Source organism: Pseudopipra pipra, chromosome 11, assembly GCF_036250125.1.
Source record: "Pseudopipra pipra isolate bDixPip1 chromosome 11, bDixPip1.hap1, whole genome shotgun sequence".
NCBI lineage: Eukaryota > Metazoa > Chordata > Aves > Passeriformes > Pipridae > Pseudopipra > Pseudopipra pipra.
Genome location: NC_087559.1, coordinates 21908879 through 21934927, shown reverse-complemented (window position 1 = coordinate 21934927; position 26049 = coordinate 21908879). Strand labels below are relative to the sequence as shown.

At 40.8% G+C, this 26049-nt stretch overlaps 2 protein-coding genes across 3 annotated transcripts in view; one reads left to right on the top strand and one right to left on the bottom strand.

Moving 5' to 3' along the window:
* Window positions 1-13599, bottom strand: part of CENPP (centromere protein P) — a 127006-nt gene extending 113407 nt beyond the window's left edge. Inside the window, exons 1-6 of one of the 2 annotated variants that reach the window (XM_064668184.1) lie at window positions 13115-13599; window positions 11153-11333; window positions 10189-10346; window positions 9777-9865; window positions 6568-6656; window positions 1762-1858 (exon numbers count right to left, since the gene is read on the bottom strand). In XM_064668184.1, coding sequence (XP_064524254.1) covers window positions 1762-1858; window positions 6568-6656; window positions 9777-9865; window positions 10189-10346; window positions 11153-11289 — 570 coding nt within the window. In that variant the 5' untranslated portion in view covers window positions 11290-11333; window positions 13115-13599. The remainder of the gene's footprint in view (window positions 1-1761; window positions 1859-6567; window positions 6657-9776; window positions 9866-10188; window positions 10347-11152; window positions 11334-13114) is intronic. The other variant, XM_064668182.1, reaches the window with a different exon arrangement.
* Window positions 13600-13697: 98 nt separating this feature from the next.
* NOL8 (nucleolar protein 8) lies at window positions 13698-25944 on the top strand. Its single transcript, XM_064668170.1, has 17 exons — window positions 13698-13740; window positions 14125-14306; window positions 14475-14537; window positions 14843-14921; window positions 15260-15407; window positions 16331-16401; window positions 16695-18588; window positions 18843-18959; window positions 19908-20027; window positions 20347-20431; window positions 21274-21418; window positions 21725-21808; window positions 22372-22649; window positions 23521-23647; window positions 24161-24231; window positions 25261-25343; window positions 25661-25944. Exons 2-17 carry the CDS (start codon window positions 14168-14170, stop codon window positions 25712-25714), a joined length of 3558 nt encoding a protein of 1185 aa, XP_064524240.1. The 5' UTR covers window positions 13698-13740; window positions 14125-14167; the 3' UTR covers window positions 25715-25944.
* Window positions 25945-26049: the final 105 nt, after the last annotated feature.

Here is a 26049-nt window from a genome sequence, read left to right as displayed (position 1 = left end):
TTGGGGGAGGGTGGAAATCAATACAAAGATTACAGGCTCATTTTTCATGTTGTGTGAGTGTGAACATGAACAGGATAAGACTTTTCAGTTGGTTTTATGCACATGGTAAAAACAGACCTCTAGTTCTTTCACACAAATTATTACAGGATATTAAGTTACAAATACACATTCTCCTTTGCAATCTGGTCATTTGAATGGTCAGAGTTGATCTTTGAAGCCTTTATTAATTCTCTTACCTGAGAATGTCTTCTGTTTCTAAATGAAATGATTATTAATCCTAGCAGAAATAAGAAGGCCTAAAAAAACCCTCTTCATGAACACTTAGGCAGTCATACTTGGTAAATGTTCTCCCAAATTGCCTTTCTCAACAGCATCCTTGTCCGTGGAAATAGAAATACCTTTAGAAAGAACATCTGTAATATTGACAAACTTGTAATATGTCTTCAGAGAATTTATGTTCACACATATTTTAGCAATTAATAGATCCCTTCCTTATTTACACTCAACATCTGAATAAATATTTTTAAAACTGCTTATATACACAACAATTTTCTGTGAGTAAAAATTATCTCCAAACCTACCTCCTTTCTATTTCTGCCTTTTTTTTTATTATACTTTAAAATGAGAAATATTTCCAGTAGTTTGCTGAATCACTGTCCCAGAAACCACAGTGACTGCTGTCATGAGGCTCATCTAAGGATCAAAAAGCATCAAGTGAAGCTTGAAAAAAAACAATCACAAAGCCATAAAGCCCTGGGTGCTCTACCTTTTCTATGGAGGGATTAAAGAAAAGCCTTTATTCAACAGCCAGCAGGATTAGACAATATCAGTTTATTGCTCAGCTGAGGACAGGATTATTTTTTAACATTATCAGAAAATAGTACTTTTTTCCTCTATTCTGGTTGATTTGATAATAGAAATGGATTAACTTGGCACAGAACTCAAAGGCCTAAAACATTCAAAAAATAGGAAACAATGCACTTCCCACTTCATATTCCAGCTGAAAAGTAAAGATGGAACTGGGTTCAATGAGAGTAAATGCTTGAGGTAAAGAAAAACTGAACTAAAAAACCACAAATAATTAAGCACATAAACATCCTCCTGTAACATTAAGCACCGTGTAAGATGTTTTGTCTGTCAGACTGACGTATTTTTACTCCAAGGATTAATTGTTTATCTTAAAACCAGTACAAAGCCAAAACAAACAAGCCAAATGGTGGCAATTTAAAACTAAGTTCAAATACTATGTTCCAGTTAGGAGGGAGCAACAGTTTATCTCCCATACAAGTAAAACAACTCAGAACTCAAAGCACTGTGGTCCAAACACAGGCTGCCACATCTTCAAGAGAAACAGATCCAGTCCTTCAAACCCAATGTTTACATGCCAAAGACTACAAATGTTATTTTCTTTTCATTTCTTCTTTTGCCCTTCTTTTTTTAAATCAAAATAAGATTTAATACCAATGAAAACTGTCTTGCTCCCTCACAGAAAGGCACAGGCATTCTTATTTTTCCCCACCCACGAGGAACACAGCAATAGTGTGATAACAATCAAGAGAAAAACCAAGCAAAGGCATTGCCCCTTGAACTCCAAACAATTTTTTTAGCTAATATTCTCTTCTCCACAACATACAAATTTACGATGCCCATATTCTGCTAAAGAGTGCAGGTTTCACCTCCAATGCTTTGTCTTAATGAACTACTTGAAGAAACAAATATAGTACTAATAAATAACAATAAATAAGGGCTTGGTAACAGTACCTTGAAGTGCAGGAAGGTGCGTCTGCGATGCTCCAACCACTCCGCGTAAGTTGAAAGGCTTCTGAAAAACGTTGCGAGATTTCCACGTTCTTCAACGCTACAAACCAAAAATACATTGTTTAACCCAGTCTTACTCAGATGGAGCAGTTCTAGAGCCGAAAATTTGCACCTTGTCTTTTCCAGGATCCCATCTAACCCTGCCCTCTGGCAGTGGGAAGCCATTCCCACCTGCCCTGTCATTCCAGGCCCTTGTCCAAAGCCCCTTGAGGCACTGGAAGGGTCCCCAGGATCTCCCTGGAGCCTTCTCTTCTCCAGGTGAACCCCCCAGCTCTCCTGGCCTGGCTCCACAGCAGAGGGGCTCCAGCCCTCAGAGTATTTTCATGGTACTCCTCTGGATACACTCCAGCAGGTCCATGTCCTTCTTACGTTGTAGGAAGAGAGAGTTAAATACAAAATACTTATTTTTTCAAATTTCTGTTAATGTATGGATCAGGATGGAGAAAGGAAAAGAGACAATATAAGGTGACAGGAACTGTCAGACAGCCAACCATCCATCCAGTGTTGTCAGGGGAAGGAGGAGTAACACTCCAAGTGTGTGCAGTTCTTACTGAAGAAGCGTGGCAAGGATGCAAAGGATACAAAATTCCACAAAAACTACCTGTCAGAATACCTGCAGCAACACCATTATTTAACCACAAGGGTGAACAGCTGCATGTCAGTGCTGATAACAAGCCACAGTCAAATGCAGCAGACTATTAACCACTGTCAAAACACACCTGGCAAGCACTGCTTGGAAAATACAAAGGTTTATTTCGATTTCTAATACAGGATTTGACAAGTTTACAAAGCCTGACTGAGAAAAATACCCGACTGACATCTGGGAATATTTCAAGAAGTTACACAGTATTTAAATTCTAAATGTAAATTTGTCTTTTAACATCTTTTCTGCTTGAGATTAGCTATTCTTTATTTCAGCATAGCTGAGAGCAGAAACTTGAGGCATTCACAGGATGGTTGTAACAGTGTATTGCCAAGTCACTTCAACCATTCCAGGGAGAACTGTGCCTCAGATCCAGCTCTAATATACAGCAACAGCAACCTTTAACATGTTACACAAACATACTGAAAAATGAGACATTGGGGTCATTCAGACATTGAAATGCAAAAGAAAAGCCAAACAAGTTTTGTCCCAGCTTGGAAAGAACAGCATCAGCAAAGGAAGTTACCACAGTAGTCACAGCTGCCAACAAAACCAGGCCAAGATGAAAAAAACGCTGGCAACCCCAGGAGAACTGAGTCCCTGGAAGGACAGCCACCCTGGCTCACAGGAGCTCATCAGCTCTGTTCTGGGAAGCTGTTTTTTACCACAACTCACAACTGCACATGTCAAACTCTACCCATGCCACAGGAGCAATGGAGACCTGGCACTGCCTGCCCACCTCTCCCTGCCTGGGGACACAATTCCACACCCAGCTTTGCAAACCTACACCTGCCACACAGAACTGGGCCACAAAACTACAGCCTTAAAATGCTTTTTAAAAAGCCTGGCAATTTTGATGAATATCCATTTTTATGCAATCCAACAAGTTATCATAAACCTTGTGACCTCCTTTTAGCATTATGTCTTTGTTTCTTTTTTCCCCTCTCAAATCCATTTTTAGGTGCTGAAGCAGGTGCAAGTTTTCAAGCAGAAAGCACTAGTTTTGGCTAACAAGCTCAAAGGACCTGTTTCAAAGGTAAAAGTTAGTCAAGCAATTATATCTGAGTAGGTACTTGTCTCATAAAGCATTGGCTAAATTCAAGATTGTAACTGAATTCAGTATCTAGAAAGGGAGAATCTGTGTTGGCATGAACAGATGTAAATCCATGGGGTTTTTAAACTGGGAAGGGGAAAAGAGACTGCAAAGAGCACCAGTTCAGTTAACTGCCTCCCAGCACTTAAACTACCCACAAACAATAATTCCTAATTAGCCTAAGTTAGCCTAATTTCTCATGATGAATTCAACTACAAGAAAAGCTAAATACCAAGAAAATGTGGTATAAAATAATAAAGTGCTAATAGAATGGGCGTTAAAGACTTTTTTTCCAAAGAATTTAGCATTACAAAGTGTCATCAGATTTAAAAAAAAAAATCCAGTAGGAGCAGAAAACCCCCATTTCCAACACCAACATCCATGTTACAGAGAAGTCATCCAAAACCACCTAAAAGCATATTCAGGCAGAGAGTAACTGTATCAGTTTAAAATCACTTTCACAAAGTATCACCAACAAAGCACAAAAGCACACAAGACATTTAACTGTTCTAAAAGTATTTAAGCCTCCTTTAATATGTTCCTTCAACTATTTTAAGAGAGGAAATCTATTTTAACCTGCTGAAGAAAGCAAGACTTCCTGCACTAACACATAAAACCAAGGCATGACTCAAAGCTGTGGGAAGAATTCCTGCTTCCCTTTATTTCCCAGACACCTTGCCCATGCAGCATTTCATATAATGCAGACATTTCCCAAATCCTTCACTCTCACTTAGGTTCTAACTAAAAAGTAGGAGCAGTTTTCATAGTGCCTAAAAAGCCCTGTTTGACTAATCCATGCAAAGGTTAACTCACCCAACAATTAACGGGGTGTCAAGTCCAAAAAAATAGGGAAAAAATGACTAACAATAGTTTTCTTACATATTGTAGTTCTCAAAAATAAAGTACAACATAAGTGATAACTGGTGAAAGGGGACACAGGTAAAATCCAAAAATAGACAACTAGATGTTGTGATTCCATTTGCATACATCTTATTGCCACAAAAATTTTTAAGAAATTATATAAAAAATAGAAGATGTGCCATTTTTATATATAGATGTACTGTTTATACCTGGTTGAAATCAGACTGCTGACTTTTGCTTCCTTTAAGAAGTGTTCTAGCATTCCCCTGTTTTCTTCCAAAGCAGGAAGGGCCTGGGAATTACAACTGAAGGCCAAGTTTTTAACTCTGGTGCTCTTAAAGACCCTTTTCTCTCACGCATTATGAAAAAAAATGAAGCCAAAAAAAATTATAAAACTGAGAAGGAAAAAAGTCCAGGCCAGGAGACAAAACAGAACAGAGCTAGACAATGGATTTGGCAAGACAGGGCTGAGGAAGCAAAAGAAGAAAACAAAGCGGGAGGGAGGCTGAAAAGGAGGAACAATCCAGAGGGAGAGCAGATTTAGCTGGTCAAGAATGGAGGGAAAGGGAGGGAAGAGGTAGGAATGAGGATTCTAAGAGCAGCTGGTTCTAAGGGCAAGCTGGGAAAAGCCTGAAACTGGACATGAGGGGATTACAACTGAGACAAGAACAAGCAAGGGGAGTGGGAAAACAGCCATAAAGGGAGATGCCAGGCAGAACCAGCCCTGGAACAGTGGGTTGCTGTCAAAGCAGGCCCTGTCAGCATCACCCCACCTATTTACTGCCTTAGGTTGGCAACAGGCACTGGGATGGTGCAGGACAAGTCAAATAGGAAAACTGGAAGTTGAAGGAGTTGTGGGGGGACAAGGTTGGGTCACTCCCCACCCTCCAGCTCCTTTTTCAACCAAGGGACCCCGTTGATCCCGTTGGCCACGCGGCTTCAAGAGTCGGCAGACACAAGGTGGGATGTGCAAGGAGAGGCTCAGGAGAAAGGACTGCTTGATTTACTGACACCTTTTATCATTCCTGGCAACCTGTGTGCCCTCATGAATGCTGCTGCAATGTGGAAAAGGAGCAGGGTGGTGAAGAGGCAGGGACAGGACAGCAGGGCTCCAGCCAGGATGAAGTAAAGTCTGCCACCACTGCAGCACATTCCTTCCCAGGGTGACTGTTAAGTTCCAATACACTGCTGCTGTCACAAAAAACTCATAAATAAACCAGGGCAATTTCCTCTTCTAAATCCCTGAGAGCAGTCAGCTACTCTTCTCAGTTATACCACTACCCTTAGTAGGTTTAGATGGAAATTTCCAAGTCTCTGAGTAAAAAAAATTCACTTTTCAGAACGGACTGCTGAAGCCTGAGGTAACTCAACAGACCTTTCTCTTCACTCTTTTGGCCTTCCCTCTCCCTCCTCAAAAAATAACATAAAACAAAAGAAATCACTTAAAGAACAGGATTAAGTCAATTAGCCAGTAATAATAGATTTGTTCCCAGAACAGCTTGCTAGCAGAATTCAGTGGAATACTGCACACAAATAATTTGATCCTTACTCATGTTACCACAAGAAGTTGATATACTCCAGAAAATAATTACAAAATAACATTCATTCATAAGCTTAAGTTTTAGTATGTAAATTTTCTTAAGCCATTGCACAAATACTCCATTCCAGGTTTTTAAACTGCATTCTATTGTTTTCAAATATCAGTGAAATAAATCCTGACACAAAGAGAAATGGAATGGTGAGCTGAGAGAACCAGAAACAGGCAAATACTAGAGAGGGGTTCTGGATGTGCACTTTATTACTCACCCACACTGCACATCTGCAGCTCCCAGACAGATCTGAGTAACAGCTCACACAACATTAAAATGAAATAGCTGAGATTACATTGTTATACCTTTCCCTGAACCAAACAATTTCCAACAGCTATAATACATATTATAATCCCAAACCTCTTTCTGTTTAATATGAATTTAAAATCTTTCCAGGCCTTACAAATTATATGCATTTCATCTTCTCTCCAGGATCCAGACAAGGGACTGGGAGGGTTCAGGCTGGGCTAAGGGCATAGCAAAGACACCAATTTACAGGAAAACTCAGTAGTGCATTTAATATCCACACACAGACTTCCCTTGAGCAAACAATTCCAGCTTACCTTGACAAAAACTTGCTCATACCAGAATCTTCTCCAGATTCCATTACGATGTTGAGATCACTAATAACAGAAGACACCTTCTCTTTGCTCTAGGTTGGAGAAGTAACAGCACAGTATTTTAGAAATTCCTCTAGCAAGGAGAAAAATATATGTCTATTTGCATATAAAATAGAAGCATTTGCATATATTTCTTTCTAACTGCTATAATTCTTAAAATAGCATTTTTTTTAACTACAGCTTGTATGTGTGGACAGTTTCCTTCATTTCAACAGTAGTAGTATTATCCACACAACAAGGCTTTTGGAATAACACCTGAACTTTTCAGCATAAAGAATATATATGCATAAAAGAATGTTCATCTACTTCCTTTCATGTCAAGTCCACTTCTTTAAGATTCTTCTCATTTTCCAACACAACCCCTAGCTGCCACATATAACAGAAAAATCAAATATAAAGTTTGATCTGTCAGTTTTCCTTTGTATTATTTTATTTTAAAGCCTATAGTTTTGCCTCAAATTCCTGTCCCTTTTTACAATAATAACTGATACTTAGGAATGCGTGTATGATAATAAAACCAAAATTATTCTAAATTAAAATATCTAACAACCTGTTAAAAAGGAGAAAAGAAAGTCAGAGGGTAGGAATAAAGCCACAAATGAAGTCAGTGCTGTTTTTCTGTGCATTCTGGAACACACCAGAGTAATGGATTAGATAACAGTGAATGAAAAAGCTTAAAATCGGGGTTTGAAGAACACAGCAAATGCTTCACTTGAAACTGGAGACTTGGTACTTTATTTTTCTTATACCCAGTCACCACAAGCAAATGGGAATGGCAACAGAGGAAACCAGCCAAGCTGGAGTTAAAAGCACAGAGATCTCAGCAATCTGCAGTGGCTGGACAGCAGTGCTGCCAACACTGCCAGCACTAAAGATGGGAAAAGCAAACCAAGGCACTACAAAGATTAGTGGCTTGACTAAGGAACACCAGGAAAAGTCATTTTAGGGCTAGAGCAGAAAGTTGAGCACGGGCAGGGAGTGGCAGAGAAGCTGCCAGCAGCCACCAGCTGATGTGCTGCCCTCGGGAGGAACTGGATTCCCAAGGAGTGGGTCACTGACACACCAAAATGCCACCTTGGGGCCAAACAAAAAGGTTTAAAAGGAAAGCTCTTGCCAAGAAAGCAACTCTTCTTGAATGATTGCTTTCTCAAGAGGCTTACACTTGTTCTGGCACATTTTCAAGCTCATTGTTCGTGTCTTCTCCTAATCCTATGGAGCTGAGTTAACTGTACTGTAACTTCACTAACAGAACAAACAGCTACAGCCAACAGTGTGAAAAAAACTGTTCTTGACCTTCTGCTGCAAACCAAGGTATCTGTTACCTGCTGGGCACTTCCCAAAACCAGCTGTCACCTATTTCTCACCACAGGTAACAACTGAGCACTACCTTGCCCGTGCAGATGTCAGGGCAGGTTATTCTGAATACCATGTTAGTGCCATCTCTTACAAAACAGGCTTCTTTTATATGCAAGCAGCCAGAGGTACAAAAAAATTAAAGCTGAACTACCAGGTCTTAATCTGGCCTGAAGTCACAGTTTTCCTGAAAGTTATGGGGGTGGACTCCTGCATCCTCAGGATGTACTGACTGCACTGCAGGGTGACCTGCACAGTGTATGAAGGCTGTGGCACAACCATGGTGCCATTCCTTTTACACCACAGGAACAGCCAGCTGGAACTAGGCAAAATCTCTGACTGCAGTTGTCAGCAACCTAGCCATGAGATAAGCTTTTGCAGTATAAAGAGTAACTTTTTATCATATAAATTACAAAAAGGCACACCTTAAAAATAGTATCCTTAAGCTTAAATTTTTAAATTCTATCAGAATCTATTTGGTTTAAGGAGTCCCAACCAAATGAAAATACAGAATTGGGCACAATGGTAGTGTTTTGCAACTCTAAGCAAACCATTGTGTTATTATTTGTTTAACAGCTAAAACACACTATGATAGAGTCTCAGAACAGTTTGGGTTGGAAGGGACCTGAAAGCTCATCTCTTTCCAACCCCCTGCTGTGGGCAGGGACACCTTCCACTAGCCCAGGTTGCTCCAAGCCCTGTCCAACCTGGCCTGGAACACTCCCAGGGATGGGGCAGCCACAGCTTCTCTGGGCAACCTGGGCCAGTATAATTAAGTCAATGCAAAAACTTCCATCACATTCAAGTTCATCTGCAATCACAAAACTCAAGTGAAGGGACAGAAATGACTGAAACAGCAAGTGCCCTTCTTGACTTGGCTACATAACATGAAAAATAAACCCCAAAACTTGTGTATTATGGCCCAGTTAAAAACTGTACTCTTCATTGGTGCCTGCTGAAGCAATTTGCCATTGTCCACAACATTTCCATCACCCACACCACACAAATGCACAAAACAGTGGCAATCCAAACTGCAGGTAAACTGATACAACTTCATATGCAATGCTGAGGGTGTAAGTTAGAGCTGGCCATGTACTTGTATAAGAGAAAAACAATTCATCACAAAATTAACTCAAAATTATACTTTTTCAAGTGGGATTTAAAAAAATATCTATACACCTGGTATTCCCCATCTCCCTCTGGTGATCTCAGCGCCCAAGTAGCCCCAGCTGCAGGCATTAGGCAGCCAAGTGCTGCCACACGGTGGTGCAATGGCTTTAAGCATCACCAACGCCGTTAGCAGTAAATTTAACACCCCGTTCCTCCTCTGAGCTCCACTGACACCACAGGATGTCGGTGCACACATCCTGCAGGAGATGCAGCTGAGAGAGGCACAAACATCTCACCGGGCCTCAGGACTGGTGCAGGATGTTTCTGTGCTCAAAGCTAACTTTTATCCAAGCAAATGGCAAAGTGGCATCTCAAGGACTGCATATTTCAAGTCACACATGGACTTCAGAGGTTGAAGGACAACCTCTGTCAGCTGAAGTCCTGCAGTTTCAAGTGATGCAATCCACGTGTGACTATTAAATACTCAATTTCCAAATTCATAACATGGCTTTTCTTAAGATTAGGAATGGCATCTTTACGTAAGAAGGCAGTTTACTGTCAGTCCAATCTATACTATCAGTTCAATCACATTAACTCTAAAAAAACCCCAGCACTGACATTGGTCCATTTGAAGTTTTGTTTGTTTGCTTGGTAGTTGCCTTTTTTTTTAAATATCCATTGATCCTTACCTGCACTTCGAGAAGCTGGAATTCCAGTTGAAAAGCCAGGGAGTGACAATTCCCGGCCAACCTGTGCTTCTGCACTGTTCTGTCTCTAGCTGTTATAAAACAGAAGTTAACAAAATAATCCATTACAATTCTACTCAACAATTGCTGCATTTCTTCCCAACTGATACCAGCCAGCGTATGAAGAATTAAACATGTTTAAAGAAACACACCAGATTTCCCAGGAGTCTGTCCCTTTCCCACTACGCAAAGCACAATATTTACTCAAAACTGTTTTGTCAATAAAGAAAATCTCCTTGTATTTCAAAATAATTGTCTCTCTGCTAACACTGGAAGTAGAATCACAACACAGGTTTGCAGATGCAATGAACTGCACCGATATTCTCAGTACAGAAAAGGGGACAAAACTCCTTACTTTTTTCCACTGTTTTCTTGGAATGACTTGTGAACTGAAACCCAGTGAGTTTCATCAAAAAGGACAGATCTGTTTCTAGACTTTCAAGCTGAGCTTTCAGGTCTGATGGAGATTCATGTCCCTTGGATCCTCCCTGCGTTTCTCTTTGGAATGATTTTCTAGAATGGAAAAAGAAAAATAAAATCAAAAGGGCAGAAGAGCTGGATGTAAGAATGGGTTTTGTCCCACCAGTACAGCAATATCACTAAATAAGAGGCATCTGAAATGGGATCTGATGGTTTCCACATCAAGATCAGTTTTCAAGGAGTCAAATCTCAGTTGGATCATATGCTGGGAACAGCAAACTCCTGAGATTTACACAAACACTGTCTGTTCACTGCCAGGCAGACACAGCCTTTATTACAAATCTGGAGGTGCAAGTGTCCATTTCAAGGAACATGCAACAAAAATGAGCTAAGATGCCTTTACTCATCTAAATGACTTATTTTATCCATGGATTATACATTTACTATGAAATATCAGTTAAATAATGGGATTTAAAAGCCACAACGTGGCACTTCTTTAGCACATAATGAGTCACACCTCTGCATGTCCCCAACCTCTCTCTTTTTTCCCCCTTTTTCCCAAATAAACAGTCCCTGAGCTGTTTGACAGGGGGCAATGGAAACGTGGCCTTTGCAGTCACCAGCTCTGCAGGGCCCACACAGTGACACCCCTGACATCATGCTCAGACTGCCTTTTAAAGGACAAAGGAAGCAAAACCCTAAAAACCCACAAACCACCAACAGAAGGCAGCAAAGACAGATCAAATATTTATTATTTTCATTTTTTTCCTATATAGCCCATTTTCTAAACAAGATCAGCGCTGTAAAAATAAGCTTTTGCCTCTGTGTTAGGACTTTCCTTATCCCAAACAATTCTGACACAGAAATACTAGTAATGCAATGTGTGAAAAAAGGCATACATTGACTTCAATATCTCCTCCTCAGAAAAAAAGGTGGATTCTTGCTGGATATCTTCGTACTTTTCTGTCAATAGTTTTATTTCTTCTTCCAGTGCCTGGATTTCATCCTCATAAACTTGATAAACGTTGTTGTCCATTTCTCAGAATCACTGTTACTCCACAAAACAAAATAACTATATTTCTCAGGAACAAACAAACACAGAATTAATTTTTAAAAAAATGCAAATGGAACATTAGGCAATCGTTTCTCCTACCTCCCTACTTAAAATGAGACAAATTAATTGGATATTATCAGTTTGGAAAACTGAAAAACTGGTACATACAGGTTTTAAACACCCCAGGTAGCTCTGACACCTACAGTAATTTATACCTCCATAAAGAATTCTGTTTGCTATGGAAGGTTAAACTAATATTTGAACCTTGATTCTTAGGAACCAAATTTGACAGGAATTCTGTCACCAGCTTGAAAACAGAATTAAGCTTGCAGTAAAACTGTCCTTAATACTACAGTGCCCTGTCATCAACTTAACACCTGCTTAAACCCTAGAGAGCCCACCCAAGCTGATGTTACAAGAGCAGAAAAGTGAACACAGGCAGCTCCCAGATCTCAGCAGGGATGGGACAAAGAACTGATCTCTGACTTTACACAGAAAAAGAAAAAAAAAAGAATGAGAGTTTTCTTCAAAACAGATATTAGGTTTGAAAAAAAAATCGTAATTTTATTGCATTGATTCCTCAAAGAGTTAATTAAATCCAATCAAAGCTGAAATAATTTTAAGACACTGATCACTGCACAGCCTCCAAAGACAAAGTTAAATTAGGAATCTAATGGGGTCAAAGGCTTTAAGGATCTTTTTAACTAATCATGACTTGATCCAGGAGCAGATGCAGCTGGTTTAAATTTGCTGTAATAGAACAAGAAACTGCTCTACAGGTGAAACCCAGTCCTAATCAGAGATAAAAACGGGACCCAGCTGTGACCAATTCACCCAACACTCAGCTGGTGAGATGAGGCACAGCTGTCCCTGACCCAGCCTGATCTGCCTTTTGGTTAAACACCAGGAAAGAGGCACAAACTGCAGCCATGTTTCACAAATAATTCAAAATAAATAAACCTCAGTGTTCAGGGAAAATAATAATAACCTGACACATTCAGAGGACTGTACAGGATATTATGCAGCTCGACACTGATGTATTAATATTTTCAACCAGGAAAAAAACATAAGTTGACTTCATGTGTTTTTAAACCATCCCTATTGTACCTGCAAGACCCACACTAACACTGTTCAATAAAAAGGGATGAGGGGGGAATAGGATTTTGTTGGTTTATTTCGTAAGAAACAGCATCTGAATATGACTTATAAGAAAATAACGTTAAAACATGTTTTGCACTTGAAACTCAGTGAGTAAATAAAGAATATGCAATTAAAGAATCGCCAAGATTGTACCTAATCATGACTGACCCTGACATTTTGAAGCAATTTGATGCATTAAATGCCAACATGCAACAAACAGAAGTTCTCAACTTTTAATACACCCTATTAGTTTGGGGTGATTTTTTTTTTTTTTAAACTGGACACAGTGAGGAAAGTTATGGTCATAATAAAGAGCACGGTGGGAAAAAAGAAAAATATTTCAGCAGCCAGAACTTTACCCCAGGTTTGCTGGCCCCTCTTTTCACAGCAATAACAGGACACACAAACTACAGCTACTTGAACCAAAGGCTTTCGCCAGACTGCAGAAGACTCAAAGACTAGTTGTGACCGCAAAGAGCTTTAACTCCGGAAAACAAATACCCATTAATTAATTATTTTTAAGTAAATAAAAACTTCTACAAACAGGCAAACACCTCTCCTCACCCTAAGCATGCGCATGTATATCACATGTGTGGATATACCGCATAAATGTGTATATTTATGCATGCTTGTGCACTGACAGCACATATTCCACATTGCTACATACCCGCCCGGCTCTGAGAGAGGTCGGCAGGACCCGGCGCTCAGGGAGCGGAGAAAGGAGGACTCGGACTCGGACCCGGACTCGGCTGGGCGGGAGGAGCGGAGCCCTCAGACCCGGACCCGGACTCGGCTCTGAGGGGGCGCGAGCACGACCCGGACTCGGCTCTGAGGGGGCGCGAGCAGCACCCAGACCCAGCGCGCGCTGCCCGCGCCTTTCGAACCGCGCGCCCGGGCGCTACCACAGCTCCTCCCCGAGCGGGGGGGCGGGGCACCGGCCGCGCCTTCCTCCCCGCTCCTTCTGAAACGACGGAGCCGCTGGAGGCACAGTTTCAGAGTCCCGTATTAGAGACAAAAGGCAAAAACGTTACTTTGAGAGCCGTTCGCTTGTCTAGGTTAATTTCCGCTCGCGTATTTGCGGAAAACGCCCCTGGCTTTTGCTCCCGGTTGGTTACGCCCAAAGCGTCTCCAGTCAGAGGGCCCAGCCCATGTGTTCCCACCATAACTTGACCGGCCGGAAACATGAAGATTGTCAGAATGCGGCTGCCCGGGGAAGCGGAACCCTTTTTCCCGCGTGAGGGGCGTTGGGGGAAGGTAAATTGAGTGGCGCCGCGAGGAGCGCACATGGCAGCGGTGAGGGAGCGCAGGGGGAGCCGCGGGGGCGGCGGGGCCGGACCGGGACCCCTCGGGCGGGGGATCCCTCAGCCGGGGGTCCATCGGCATCTCCTGTGAGGATGGTCGGGTCTGTGGGTCTCGCCTCACCCTCATAGAGAACCCTTGGGTTATATCGTAAAGAACCGGTTACACTTTATTATCGCGCACCCAGTGATGTGGTTAAAGGTTTGTAAAGCAATAACCCTAAACCTTGGTGAGTGCTCCAGCAGAGCAAAGCAGGGAGCGCCGTTGCCGTGAGGTTCCTCATGGCTTTCGGGGGGGATGATTTGTCCATAATTTTTCATGCCATTCCCGTTAATCCCGCAGTGCCGCTGTCACTGAGCTGTCGTTGTCTCCCTGCAGGAAAGCAGTGTGTGTTCCCGGCGGGATACTTTGATTTCTCGGCATGGACAAGGAGCGGGTTTCCAAACGTTTGTATGTTGGGGGGCTTGGCCACACGGTTTCCAAGGCTGAACTGGAAGAAAGATTTGGCAAATTTGGGCGTGTTTCGGATGCAGAGATTATTACCAGAAAAGATGATGAGGGTAATGGTTTTACTTCATCCTTTATAAGTTCATTGCTTTTCACTTTGAAGTGTGAAATGGAATATTTGCTCCAGAGACACTTTAATTTTCAGGAAATAGCTTCACTTTCAGTTTTAAAGGAAACACTGAAATGATGTGGAAATTAACTGGATGTTTCTTATTGGTCAGGGAACCCTATGAAGACTTTTGCTTACGTCACTGTCAGCAGTTCGGATGCAGATCTTAGGAAGTGTAAGCACATCTTTTTATTTTTCACTTCTTTATGTTTTTGAGCCCAGTTGCATTGCTGATAGTGCATGTGATGTTGTCACATCGGGGGGTGGTCAAGCCAGAGCTTGTTTCAATCTGTTTTATTAATTCTACTTAAAGGAGCAGTTTTAGGGGTACCTTTCAGATACAGACTTTAACCAAGTGAGCAGTGAGGTGTAAGATCATGCTGAGGAAACCTCAGCCTGGCATAGAAGGAGGTGCAGTGAAGTCTGGGCTGTGCTTTGTTAATGTAGAAAATCCTCATTTCCCATCTCTTTGTTTTGCAGGCATGTCAATTCTAAATAAAACAAAATGGAAAGGGGGGACACTGCAAATTGAGTTGGCCAAAGAAAGCTTTTTGCACAGGTAAAAATCAGGCTTTAAAAATATATATTGTTGCTCAGTCTATTTCTGTTTACCTGTTTATATTATGATAATAACATTATATATTATTTCATCTTCTACACTCCTGTCCTTTACAGTTTTGATAGGCACTGGTGGAGTGTTGATGCACATTTGATGCTGCAACATGATTTAGATCCTTATTCCCTTAAAGGGAATGTCAGGGTGTTAAGTCCTTGAGCAGTGAGTGGCTGCTGTTCCATGGGAGGGGGTCCCTGCCAGCTCTAATTTAGCACATGGGCTTTGGCACAGCACTGCTTTTCAGGCACTGCTTTTCAGGCAGGATGTGCTTTTTGGTGCAGGCTTGCCACGGAGAGGGAGGAAGCAAAGCTGCAGAAAGAAAAGCCACAGAGCAATAACCAAAGCTGTCTGTTGGAATCGCTGAAAAAGACTGGAGTTGTGGACTTCCACATGAAAGCAGTACCAGGTACAGAGGTGCCAGAGCACAAGGTATGGTGGGGTAGGTGGGTGAGAGAGTTAAACCAGCAGAAAGCAAGCTCAGTGCATCTAAATTTATGCCAAATCTCTATGCCTTGTCTGAAGAATCTTAATTATAAGGGTGACAGTCCAAGCTGTGAAAAATAGGCTGAAGAAAGACCTCATGTGGAGACAAGGAGAAGGCTCCTGTCCTTTGTAATGACATAATCCTGATCCCGCTGTCTTCTCTCATCATGTTAAATTAGGAAGTGCTTTGTTCCTCATGTATGTTGGGAATTTACATAAGTATATAGTATAATATACATTCATGTCACCCTTAAAAGCTTGTAAAGAGAATATGTAATTTATTTTTATACAGCATTTAATTACTTTGATGGCTGGGCTGTCAGGAACTGCTCTCTGTGCTTCAGCACATTCAGGGTCAGGGTCTGCACGAGCTTGCAAGAGTAAGAATAAAATCACTGAACGTGCAAATTAAGGCAAGGAGAATTATATTTACTACAAAGTTTCCAAAATTATTTGCTAAGCACAGAATGGTTTTGGAGGGATTTTTGGTTTTGGTGGGAAAAGGGAAGAGAGCAAAATAATAGTGATTCTGTCTGTTAATTCATAATTCCTTCACTGTTAATTCATAATCCAGAAGCCATATATTAGAAATAGTAGTTGTAAAGTAAAGAAAGTTACTTCTTTATTATTGCTCTTTATTTGCAGGTTGTAGAAATTTGGTTTTTTGGTTGGTTTTGGTTTGTTTTCTTTTTGAGAAGGAAGCTGGCTAAGGTGCACAGTACAGTCATATCTCACTTAACAAAGTAACCAGAATTGGTCACAGATGGTTCTATATTAGTGGTTTTGTTACCCAAGAATAAACATCCTATTCTATTACAGGGTTACTTCCACTTTTTTTGTTTACACTGATTATTTTTCTTTTCTTTTAGAAGTGGGTTGTTGGTAAATTCGGCAGAGTCTTGCCTGTCCTGCACCTGAGGAATCAGCAAAAAAACAAAATATCCTTTTCCTATTGTTTGGGCACAGGCACAGTTCCCTTCCTCATTTTGTCACGTGGAGAAACAGCTGGTGAACAGTCTTAATTTTGACTGCTGTGCCAGACTTCATTTACTGAATCTCCCAAGTAAATCTGGCAGTAATTGGGGTGGTTTGGCTGAGTTTCTTTCACTGCAAGTCAGTGGCTTAAAGGCATCAGGTAACAAAGACTCCTTGTTGTCCTTTCAGCCTGTCCATAAAGACTCGACTCTGCTTGCTGGAGGAATCCTGTTTTACTTCCTTAACTCAGAGCAACATTGTGAAATATGACCCCTCCAAGTATTGCCATAACCTGAGGAAGCTGGAGCCAGACCTGGCACAGGCAGCTCCTGTGTCCGAGCTCACCTGGCACTTGGAAGAGAGAGATGCCAGTGCCAGCAGGAAGCGACCAGCAGAGTTCCCTGGGGTGAAGAAACCCCGGAAAAAACTGAGGCAACTGGGCAGTGAGGCCCTGAATGGAGCAGCAGTTCTGTCCTCTGGGGGCCAGGCCCATCCAAACCAGCCCAGCTCAGCACAGCTCGGTCAAGGAGCAAAACCCAGAGCCAGTGACAAGGCTAAATTGCCTCCAGCAAGGAGTCTGGAGGGTGAAACACCAGGGAGAGGTTTATTGGCACATCACAGCAATGTTAATGGAGTGGCAGCTCAGAGTGGTTCTGACAGTGAGGTTGATTCTGAAGAGGAGATCAGAGCAATGGTGAAGAAAGAGAAAGAAAAACAGCAAGCGAGGAATGTTGGGAGTGAAAGTGACCCCCTGGAAGTTGTTGGGGATGATTTTGAATTAAAATACAGTAGTCACTGGTCCTTATGCAATCCAGATGCCACGAAGAAACCTATCAAAGGAAGTTACAAAGAGACCATGGAACATGATAATGGTTATGATTCAGCAGATACGGATGAAATTATTGCTGACAGTAAAACTCCAGATCCAAACAGCAGCAAAACTACAAGTTTAGAAGATTCTAAACAGGTGGAGGTGAAAAATAAAGAAATATTAACTAACAAAACAAGCGGTTTGGCAAATGACTCCTCCCTGAAAACTCGAAATGTAAAAGAAGAACACATTGAAAGAAAGGGGAAAACTAAAAAATCCAAAATTGCTGCCTCACAGAGTTCAGCAGAGACAAGTGACAGTGAGAGCTCTTACTCAGAGTCTGAGCAAGGGGAGTCTGAAACCAGTTCTGATTATGAGTCCATGATGCAAAACTGTTACCGCTTAGACCTCTCCTTAGATGACTTAAAAGCATTGGCTGCCAAAAGCACTGGGACACCTGCAGAGGAACCAGAACAGGGTTCTGGTCTGTCCAGTGCTGTAGAAAATCCTAAGGGTAATGTAAATAAACCTGAACTTTCTAATTTTCACCCTGCAGTTAAAAAAAAAAGCATCTGTCCTGAAGATGTGCTGGCTGATATTTTAGCAGGGGAGGAGAAGGAGGAAAGCTCCAAGGGACAAAATAATTCACGTTTGAAGTATCGGCCCTTCAGGGGAATGGGGTCCCTTGGTGTGAAAGAGGCAACCAAGGACAGCACTGGGTTAAAGAAGGGGTCTGTAGGAAGTTTAGGACTGGAAGCTTGTGTGTCTCATTCTGGGGAGGAGCCATGTAAAAGACAGCCCAAGAACCTTCCATTCTGTTCACTTGAAGTCAGCAGTAAAGGGACACAAAAGGTGCCTTGTGAGCAGCACGAGGCACTGCCAGGTGCTGCCTCCTTGGCAGAGCAGAGACATCAGCCCGTTCCCAGGCCACGTTTACAAGGGAAGAACAAGGATGGGAATTCCCTACAAGCCCAGAGTTCAGAGCAGGGAGCTGCCTGTGCCAGCCCTGCTCAGGGTGACAGCGGGAGCAGTGACGGGGACAGCAACGCTGCAGGGGCCCACAAACACGTGGAACGGCAGCAGAAGGGCCCAAAACTGCTCTCCAAAAAACTGAAGAGGAATGCAAGCAATAAAAATGCAGAATGTGAAGCTAATGCATGTGAGAATGGGAAGGCAAGCCTTCTGGAAGATAAGGAGCTTTGTCTTCATGCTGCTGCCTCAAAGGGACCTACAAGAGATAAACAGGTGCAGGACAACCAGAGGAGGCTGGCGGCTCTGGAGGAGAGGCACAGGGAGAGAGAACTGCAGAAGAAACTCATTCAAGGAGCTCTTTCAAATCTGGTAATTGCACTCAGAACCTCTATCTGAATAGTCCACAGTACAAGGGGAAGGGTAAATAAGATGTGTGGATTGAGATTTTTAAAAATGGTGTTCTAGATTTTCTGATGCACCACAAAGTGGTGCGTGCCTAATCCCTGGAATGCCTGTAGAGCTGCAAGAGGAATAGCAGATGTCATGGAAATGCCTTTTAGATACTTCTGTATGACTGCAGCAAGTATTTGCTGTGTTTGACTTGCCATTTCTCCCTTTCCTAGGATAGCCAGACAGCAGGGAAGCACAAACACATCGTGTTCGATTCAGATGTGGAGAATGAGGCTGAAGTGGGTGAGACGTTGAAAAAAGATGGAAGTTTGGGAAATATGCATGGAGAAGTAAGTGTTATTAGGAAAAAGACCTGTATGACTATGCCTTTTATTCTGAAGACTGTATTTTATCATAGTGAAGTGTCAGAAAAAAGTAGGTAAGTTCTGAATTAACATGACTGATTCCTCTTTTTGTAACATTAGGTTTGAAAGAACTTAACTGTCTATCTCATAAAGCTTGAGAGCTTGGAGAATTTGTAAGGAGATTGAGATCTGTATAAAAGATATTCTAACTTTAGAAGAAAAGAATGTTTGTGTAATTAGTTTTGAAATTTCTCTGCTTTTAGTCAAAGGAAGGTGAAGAGTTTTGGCTTGAGCAGAATGGAACTACTCTGCTCTTTCCAGCACTGGACAAACAATCTGATGCAGTATCTTGTTTTTAAAGTGATGTTGAGCTCCAAAGAAGCTGTGTGCTGCTTCTTCTTTACTCTGATATAGCAGATTCTTCAGGGTTTTACTGCCATGGTTTCAGTACAATAAATACTTTTTTTTTCTGGAATAGAACTTCTTGTATATCACATTTTTTAGTCACATCTCTGCTAAAGCTTTAAACCACTGGGTTTGCTTTTGTTGGTTTTTTTTCCTCATAAAGGTAGTAAGATTGGGGCCATTCTCATGATTTAATTAGCCACTGATATTTTTAAATTGATCTCCCTTGACATAATCAGGGAGATTTTTATGCTTAACTATCTCATATTGTAAAGCCTGAGTTACCCTTTAGATGGGAATTCTGCCTGTGGTAAAACTTCACAGTCATGATTATAAACCAGAATTCACAAGGTGTGTATGCAGGATAAGATTTGAAGCACGTGGATCAGTGAGTTGGTTGTGCAGGAAATCCACTTTGTCAGGTAAACTGGAAAGCACACAAACAAAGTTGGTACTGATTTATACCCTCAGACCTACGTGAACAGCTCATTTTCTGTTTGTTTTTTTTTTTCTTTTTGTTTAACAAAGGATAAATCTGCTCCCAGACCTTCAGGCAAACTGTTTGACAGCAGTGAGGACGAGCAGGACGACACGGACGATGAGCGATTCAAAATTAAGCCCCAGTTTGAAGGCAAGGCTGGGGAAAAAGTGAGTGAACCCATTGCTGGAACTGAGTTCTCCTTCTTCTAAGTCTCTGTAAGGCCACTTCAGAAGAACATAACTTGTAGGCTTGTATTACTGCTGAGTATGATTGTTATGAACTTAAAATAGAGTTCCCTTAAATAGGGGAAAGAGCAGCCACGGAGGAAATAACGTGTGGTGCCGTCTTTGTATGCAAAGAAATTTCTGGAAAAGGCCTCAAGAGCTAAAGGTTGTTAGTATGTTACCATTAATTATAGTAAAAAAAAAAAGATTATAGAATGTTTTCCTGCTCCAGTGCTTAAGAGCACCTGTTCCTCTTGTTTAGCTCCTGAAGCTGCAATCCCGGTTTGGCACCGACGAAAGGTTCCGCATGGACGCTCGATTCCTGGAGAGTGACAGTGAGGAGGAAGGTAAACCTGGCCAGATTTCCTGGGGGAATGGAACCGTGTCATGGAGCTTCAATTTTTGAAGCAGCTCCTGGAGTAGTTTTGCTTCTTTGGTGATTCTTTAAAGAGCACACCCCAACTCTGCTGTGACTGTGCACAGTAAATGCTGGTGGCTGGGTCTGTTAAAGGACTGTGTTGCAAAAGTATTTGTAACAGCTGAGGGGTATGTGGCTGATAAATCAACTTTTGAAAATAGCTTTTAGTGCAGCATTATACAGATTGTGTTTATGCACATGGAAAAACAGGGTAAGTGGTGACTTAGTAAAATCACCTTTTTGACCATTACATTCATTTAAGCTGTTTTGTAGCCATCCTGCAGTCCCTGGCAGATTTGGCAGCCTTAGAAAGGTTTATTTTTTAATTTAACAGCAGAAAGCAGAAACGCTGATAAAGGGGAAAAAAAATTAAATATCCCCCTGCCACCAAAAAAGGAAAATTTTAACCCAGTTTTCAAGGTCCACAATTTCTTTCTGAAACTTAAATTTTTGCCTGGTTCTGCTACTCCCTTCATTGCTTTAATGTGATCTTCTCTAGAGCAGCAGTCAGTGGCAGAGTAGTTGCACAGTTATGAGGTATAAGCAGGGAACAAGTTAAATAACTGATCTGACTTTCACATGAAATAGATACCCATGACTGTTCTAATCAAAGATTTTCTACAGTGCAAAGGACAAGGCCTCTAAGTAGCTTTAAGATGAACAAAGTGATGTGTTTTGATGGATGTGAGCTCTTCTAGTACTGTAGTGATATTATGCATCAAATATTACAGGCTTAGCAGGGAAAATATAATGTATTTATTGTTCTCTTAGCAGAGGCAAAGAGCTTGAAGGCAGATGAGGAAGAGGAGCTTGCTGCAGAGAAAAAGAAAAATCTGCAAATACTGGGAAGCCTCTTGAACATCAACCTGGAACAGCCTAAGCCAAATAAAACAGCCACAAGTGCCAAGAAATTCAAGTATGACTCATCCACCATCAGCAAAGGAGTTTTAGGGAGGCTTAATTTTTGCCACTGTTCCCTAACTAAAATTTCTGCCTAATTGGCTGAGAAAAGTAATTCCTTCCTTGTCTGTGTTTGAAGTCAGTATTTAATGCACTTTCTCAGCCACTGACTGCTTAGCAGGTATTTTCTAAATGCCAGTTACATTTTGGAGGTTTTCTGGTAAAGAACTCGACGTGAATTTGGATCCTACTGCGAAGGTTTGGGGTGACTTTCAGTTGGGCCCTCAGAATGTCTCATGGCTTTTCCTTCCTGTTTTCACAGAGATATTAATGCCCTTCGTTATGATCCCACAAGAGAGGACCATGCAGTTTTTGAAAGGAAGCCAAGTGCTGCAGAAAAGGAGAGGTAATATTGCAGCTTGGTAGCTATAGTTGTGGTGTTTCTTCCTGTGGAGAGATGGTTTTAGCAGCAGACTGAGTTTGAAACTATGCACAGTACTCTGTTTTTTCTTTAGTTCTCTCTGTGATTGCTAAAATGAACATACAGTAGGAATTGTGAGCACTAAAACCAGCCTGTAATGTCATCTTTTCTTGCTAGTCCATCTACTCTCTGTGCCATTTCCTGTCCTCACTGAAAGTGAGAAAGGCCAAGTCATGGACTTGAAGATTTGCAAATCTGTGAGAAGAGCATATTAGCTCTTAACATTTCTCTTGCCAGAAAAGAAATCTGTTCTAAATATCATCATTTAGTATCACATACTAAGTGAAAAGTCACTTAAGGATGTGGATCATTAAAAAGGAGGCTTGTTCCTGCCTTTAGAATCAAACCTCAGATGTTTCCCCCCGTCTGCTTACCCTTAAAAGTGAACTCATCAGTGTGCTTGGAGAAGTTTAGGAAAACATTGAGGGCTCTGTTTTCTTTTAAAAACAGATGTGTTATATTCCTACCCTTGAACAATCTCATTTCAGTAAAGTTAAAGGGAAGAAGAAGAAGGAGGAGAGTGAGAAACCACCTCAAGTATCTGAGAAAATCTATTATGACATTGCTGCTGATTTAAAAGACTTGTTTGGATCCTCGAAGAACAAATCAGAAGAAAAGGAGGAAATACCCTGGGACAAGGATGATGCAGAGGACTCTGCCTCACCTGACCATTTGGGACCTACATCTGGGAATGATGCAGCTCAGGAGCCGAGTGGCTTCAAGTTTTCCTTCTTTGGAGACACGGAGAAGTCGGGTGTAAAAGAAGGTAAGAGCAGAACAGGCCCAACAGTGCCATTTGTAGTGGGTCAGTTGTGTCAGGCACTGCAGAGGAATGTGGTGCATAGAAATTCTGAATCCAGGGGATTTCCAGAGGCCAAAGTCAGTAATGAGGCAGAATCAGTGTGATCTTCACTTACACTTGCCAAGGTGCACGTTTAGCTTCCAGCCCTGAGAGGGATGTTTGGAGAAAGAACAGTTGTTTAACTGGTTTTTTGAACAGTCATGGAGAAGCTTGTTGCCATCCACTAAAGTTCTGAAACAGGGGGAAAAGGTGATCTACGAGTCAAATAAAGTTCTGTGTAACCCAACGAGATTTTAAATGAAATGTGTGTTAATGTAGTAGTATGAGCAAAAGAAGATCTTAGAGTTGACCCCAAGAACACTCCAGAACACTTTATTGTTTACCTAATTTTACTGTTGTACCTTTAGAAAATTGAAACTGAGTGACACATGATTATTGGGGTGTCCTAAACTAAGATAAAATTGTTATGCAATCAAGTTTAAAAAATGCTAAATCAAGTCAGTTAGTGAGGCAGGAAATAAATTAAACCATGGGAAGTTAACTGAAATATTAAAAGAAAAAAAAACACACAAAAAACACAAGGTCCCCATATTTCTGCTGACTTCAGTGTCTTCTGAATGCAGTAAAAAGGTTTCAGAATACATAAGAGGTCCCTAGAACAAAGTGGAAAATACCTGAGCAGAGATGTAGTTCAGAAAACCTGGGAGGGGAGGTTTCTCTCCTTCTTAAACCTGCCTTTTCCAGTGTAAGTATGTCACTTGGAAGTAGGATTTTTTTACTGGCAAGTAGAAGAATAATCTGCTTTTTTTTTTTTTTAATTGTACTATTATTGCAGAGCCCTACATACTTGAAACAATAAAACCTGTAAAAGTCACATGGCAAGAAGATCCACGTTTCCAAGACAGCAGTTCTGAGGGTGATGATGAGCCAGAGGCATCAGAAGTTGGAAAGGACCAAGAAATGCAAGTTGTAGTTGTATTTGTTGTCTACTTGGTTGTAGTACTTTGATGCTGTGAGAATATTGATAGCAGCACCCAGGTCATGGGAAACAGATCTTTGTGTCACACCTCTGAGCAGTGGAAGTTGTCTTGGAAAACCATTCCTTGCTGCACAGAGTGTGATAGTCAAAAATCCCAACAGCCCCTTTGATGTCACGCTGAGTATAAAAAACATAAAAGCTGAGTTTCTGGTTGAACACCTGAGAAATTAACTGGGTAATTTTGGTTTGACCCAAACCAATTTTGGTTTGGCTAAAACTCAAAGTAAGTTTTCTTTTAAAAAATGGTTTGTTTTTTTATTTTTTTTATGGGTTTTTTTGGGTTTTTTTATTTATTTTTTTTTTTTTATAGAAAGCCATATTTGGTTACTGTGGAGTAATGTTCTTGGATGCATTCTCTTTCTCTGAAGCTTTAACTTGTGTTAGTGGAATTTGATGGTAACTTTTGTGATGGTAAAATTCCCCTGTGTTTGTCCAGGTTTATTTCGTTACCACACAGAGAAAGTACAAGATTTTTCTTCTTCTCCAAAGATGATGAACGACTGAGAGGTACAACAGAACTTATTCACTTTCACTCCTTTGTTTTTTTTTCTTTTCACTCATACTGAAATTCAGTGAGGAAAAAATACTGCCTAGTTATTTGTTTTGTAACACAGATAAGAGGTTTAAGGAAAAAAAAATTAAATTGCCAATTTCTGTCATTACTTGTGGTCTGAATTGTGGTAGAATCCCATGAGAAAGTTCTGGTAAGATAAATGCTGAATATCTGTCTTGCTTTCCTTTTTTTCAGATAATTGCCTAATATGTGGCTGGTCTTTCAGGCCTTACCAAAAAAAAAAAAATAAAATCACTTGACAAGTTATCTGGACATTTTGGACCCTTTCAGGCATATATATGATCTTTAACTTTCTCTTGTCTTTCTGGTGTTACTGTTAGAAATGCTGAATATTCTTATTAGCCACATATGCCCATGTGGTTCTCAATCCTAATTAATCTGGGGGTTTTTTTGTATGAATATAGTGAGTTTTTTATTTAAAACCAAACCAAACACCACACCCCCAAAAAATTTCATGGACCACAAAAAAAATTGCTTGTGATGTTTTATGCACTAAATTATCAGGACAGCCTCAAATAATGTTTGTTTCTTGAGACATCTTAGGTAACTCTCATTAAATATGTTGCTGTGTTAGTACAGTTACTGCACTGCAATCTTCCAGCCTGTCTGATTTATAGGCCCTGTTAAAAGTGAAATCTCAATCCTTAGCAGGCATGGATTTTCTTGGGAGATGTGGGATAATGGTGCTGAGCTTTTACTGAAACAGGTGCTATTTCAGTGCAATTTATATTTTGGCATATTAAGGAAAACTGCTGCTGCCTTTTATTTTTCTTAGTACACAAAGCAGACACTCAGAACATTTTGTGGGAGCCAACCACGTTGTGAGGGGCAAGAGATTATGAATGATGTGAAGAATATGAAGAATGGACCTTCTGACTTTACTGCTGTGTTGCTCCTGAGTTTTACAAACAGCAGCATAGTCAGAAGTGTTTAACCATATTAATTTGTTCTTTTTTGTGCAGAGGGCCCGAAGTTATTTTGTAGATCAGTAGATCTCAGTGAAGAAAAAGATGGTTGGGAAGACAGACGTAGATTATTGCTTGAGGTGAGTATTTAACAGCTGTGGCTGAAAGCTGAGCATGAGGAGGGAACACGGCTGCTTATTTGCATAAAAACATAATTCAGGACCTCTAGAAAGGCTTGAAATTTTGTAATTACCAAGGAACTGAACTTTTTTAGTATAAAAGTGAGTATAACACCATGTTAGGATGTCCAGTCAGGCAAATTACTGAATCTCTGCCTTGTACAGGACCAGTTACTTAACTGTATGTTAAAAAAGTGTTTGAGACAAATAGGTGAATTCAGAGACTTGTATTATTCATTATTATTTTATTCATAATATTATATTTTAAATATTTTCAGGAATGCCGGAAGAAGCACAAGGATGCAAAAAGAAAAGTGAAAGCAAAACAATAAATATTTTTTACCTTACTGATCTGAAATGTTTCATGTTTCATCTCTGAAGAAGTTGCAAAACAATGTTACTTTTAAAATACTTTCAGAAATCTAGTGGGAAATAATTTTGGCAAAAACTACTCAGACTTTGTTTCTACATAGGAACATGTTTATTCTGTCAGTTCAATGTTTGTGCCAAGGTCTGGGGATTTGTATGTGTGTGTACATATATATATATGTATATAAATATATACATAGGGTTTAAATGTGACTTGCTGCTTTCTAGGATTTTTGATAATTAGATCCTGTAACAAAGACATTCTGCTGTGTCCTCTGGCCCCACTGCTGAACAGGGC

Bases quoted from the DNA above. Each gene is read 5' to 3' on its own strand.
- NOL8 (XM_064668170.1), top strand. From the start codon at position 14,168: ATGGACAAGGAGCGGGTTTCCAAACGTTTGTATGTTGGGGGGCTTGGC. The intron at 18,960-19,907 runs GTAAGTGTTATT...TGTTTAACAAAG, and splicing joins TGGGAAATATGCATGGAGAA to GATAAATCTGCTCCCAGACC. The intron at 21,419-21,724 runs GTATGACTCATC...CTGTTTTCACAG, and splicing joins ACAAGTGCCAAGAAATTCAA to AGATATTAATGCCCTTCGTT.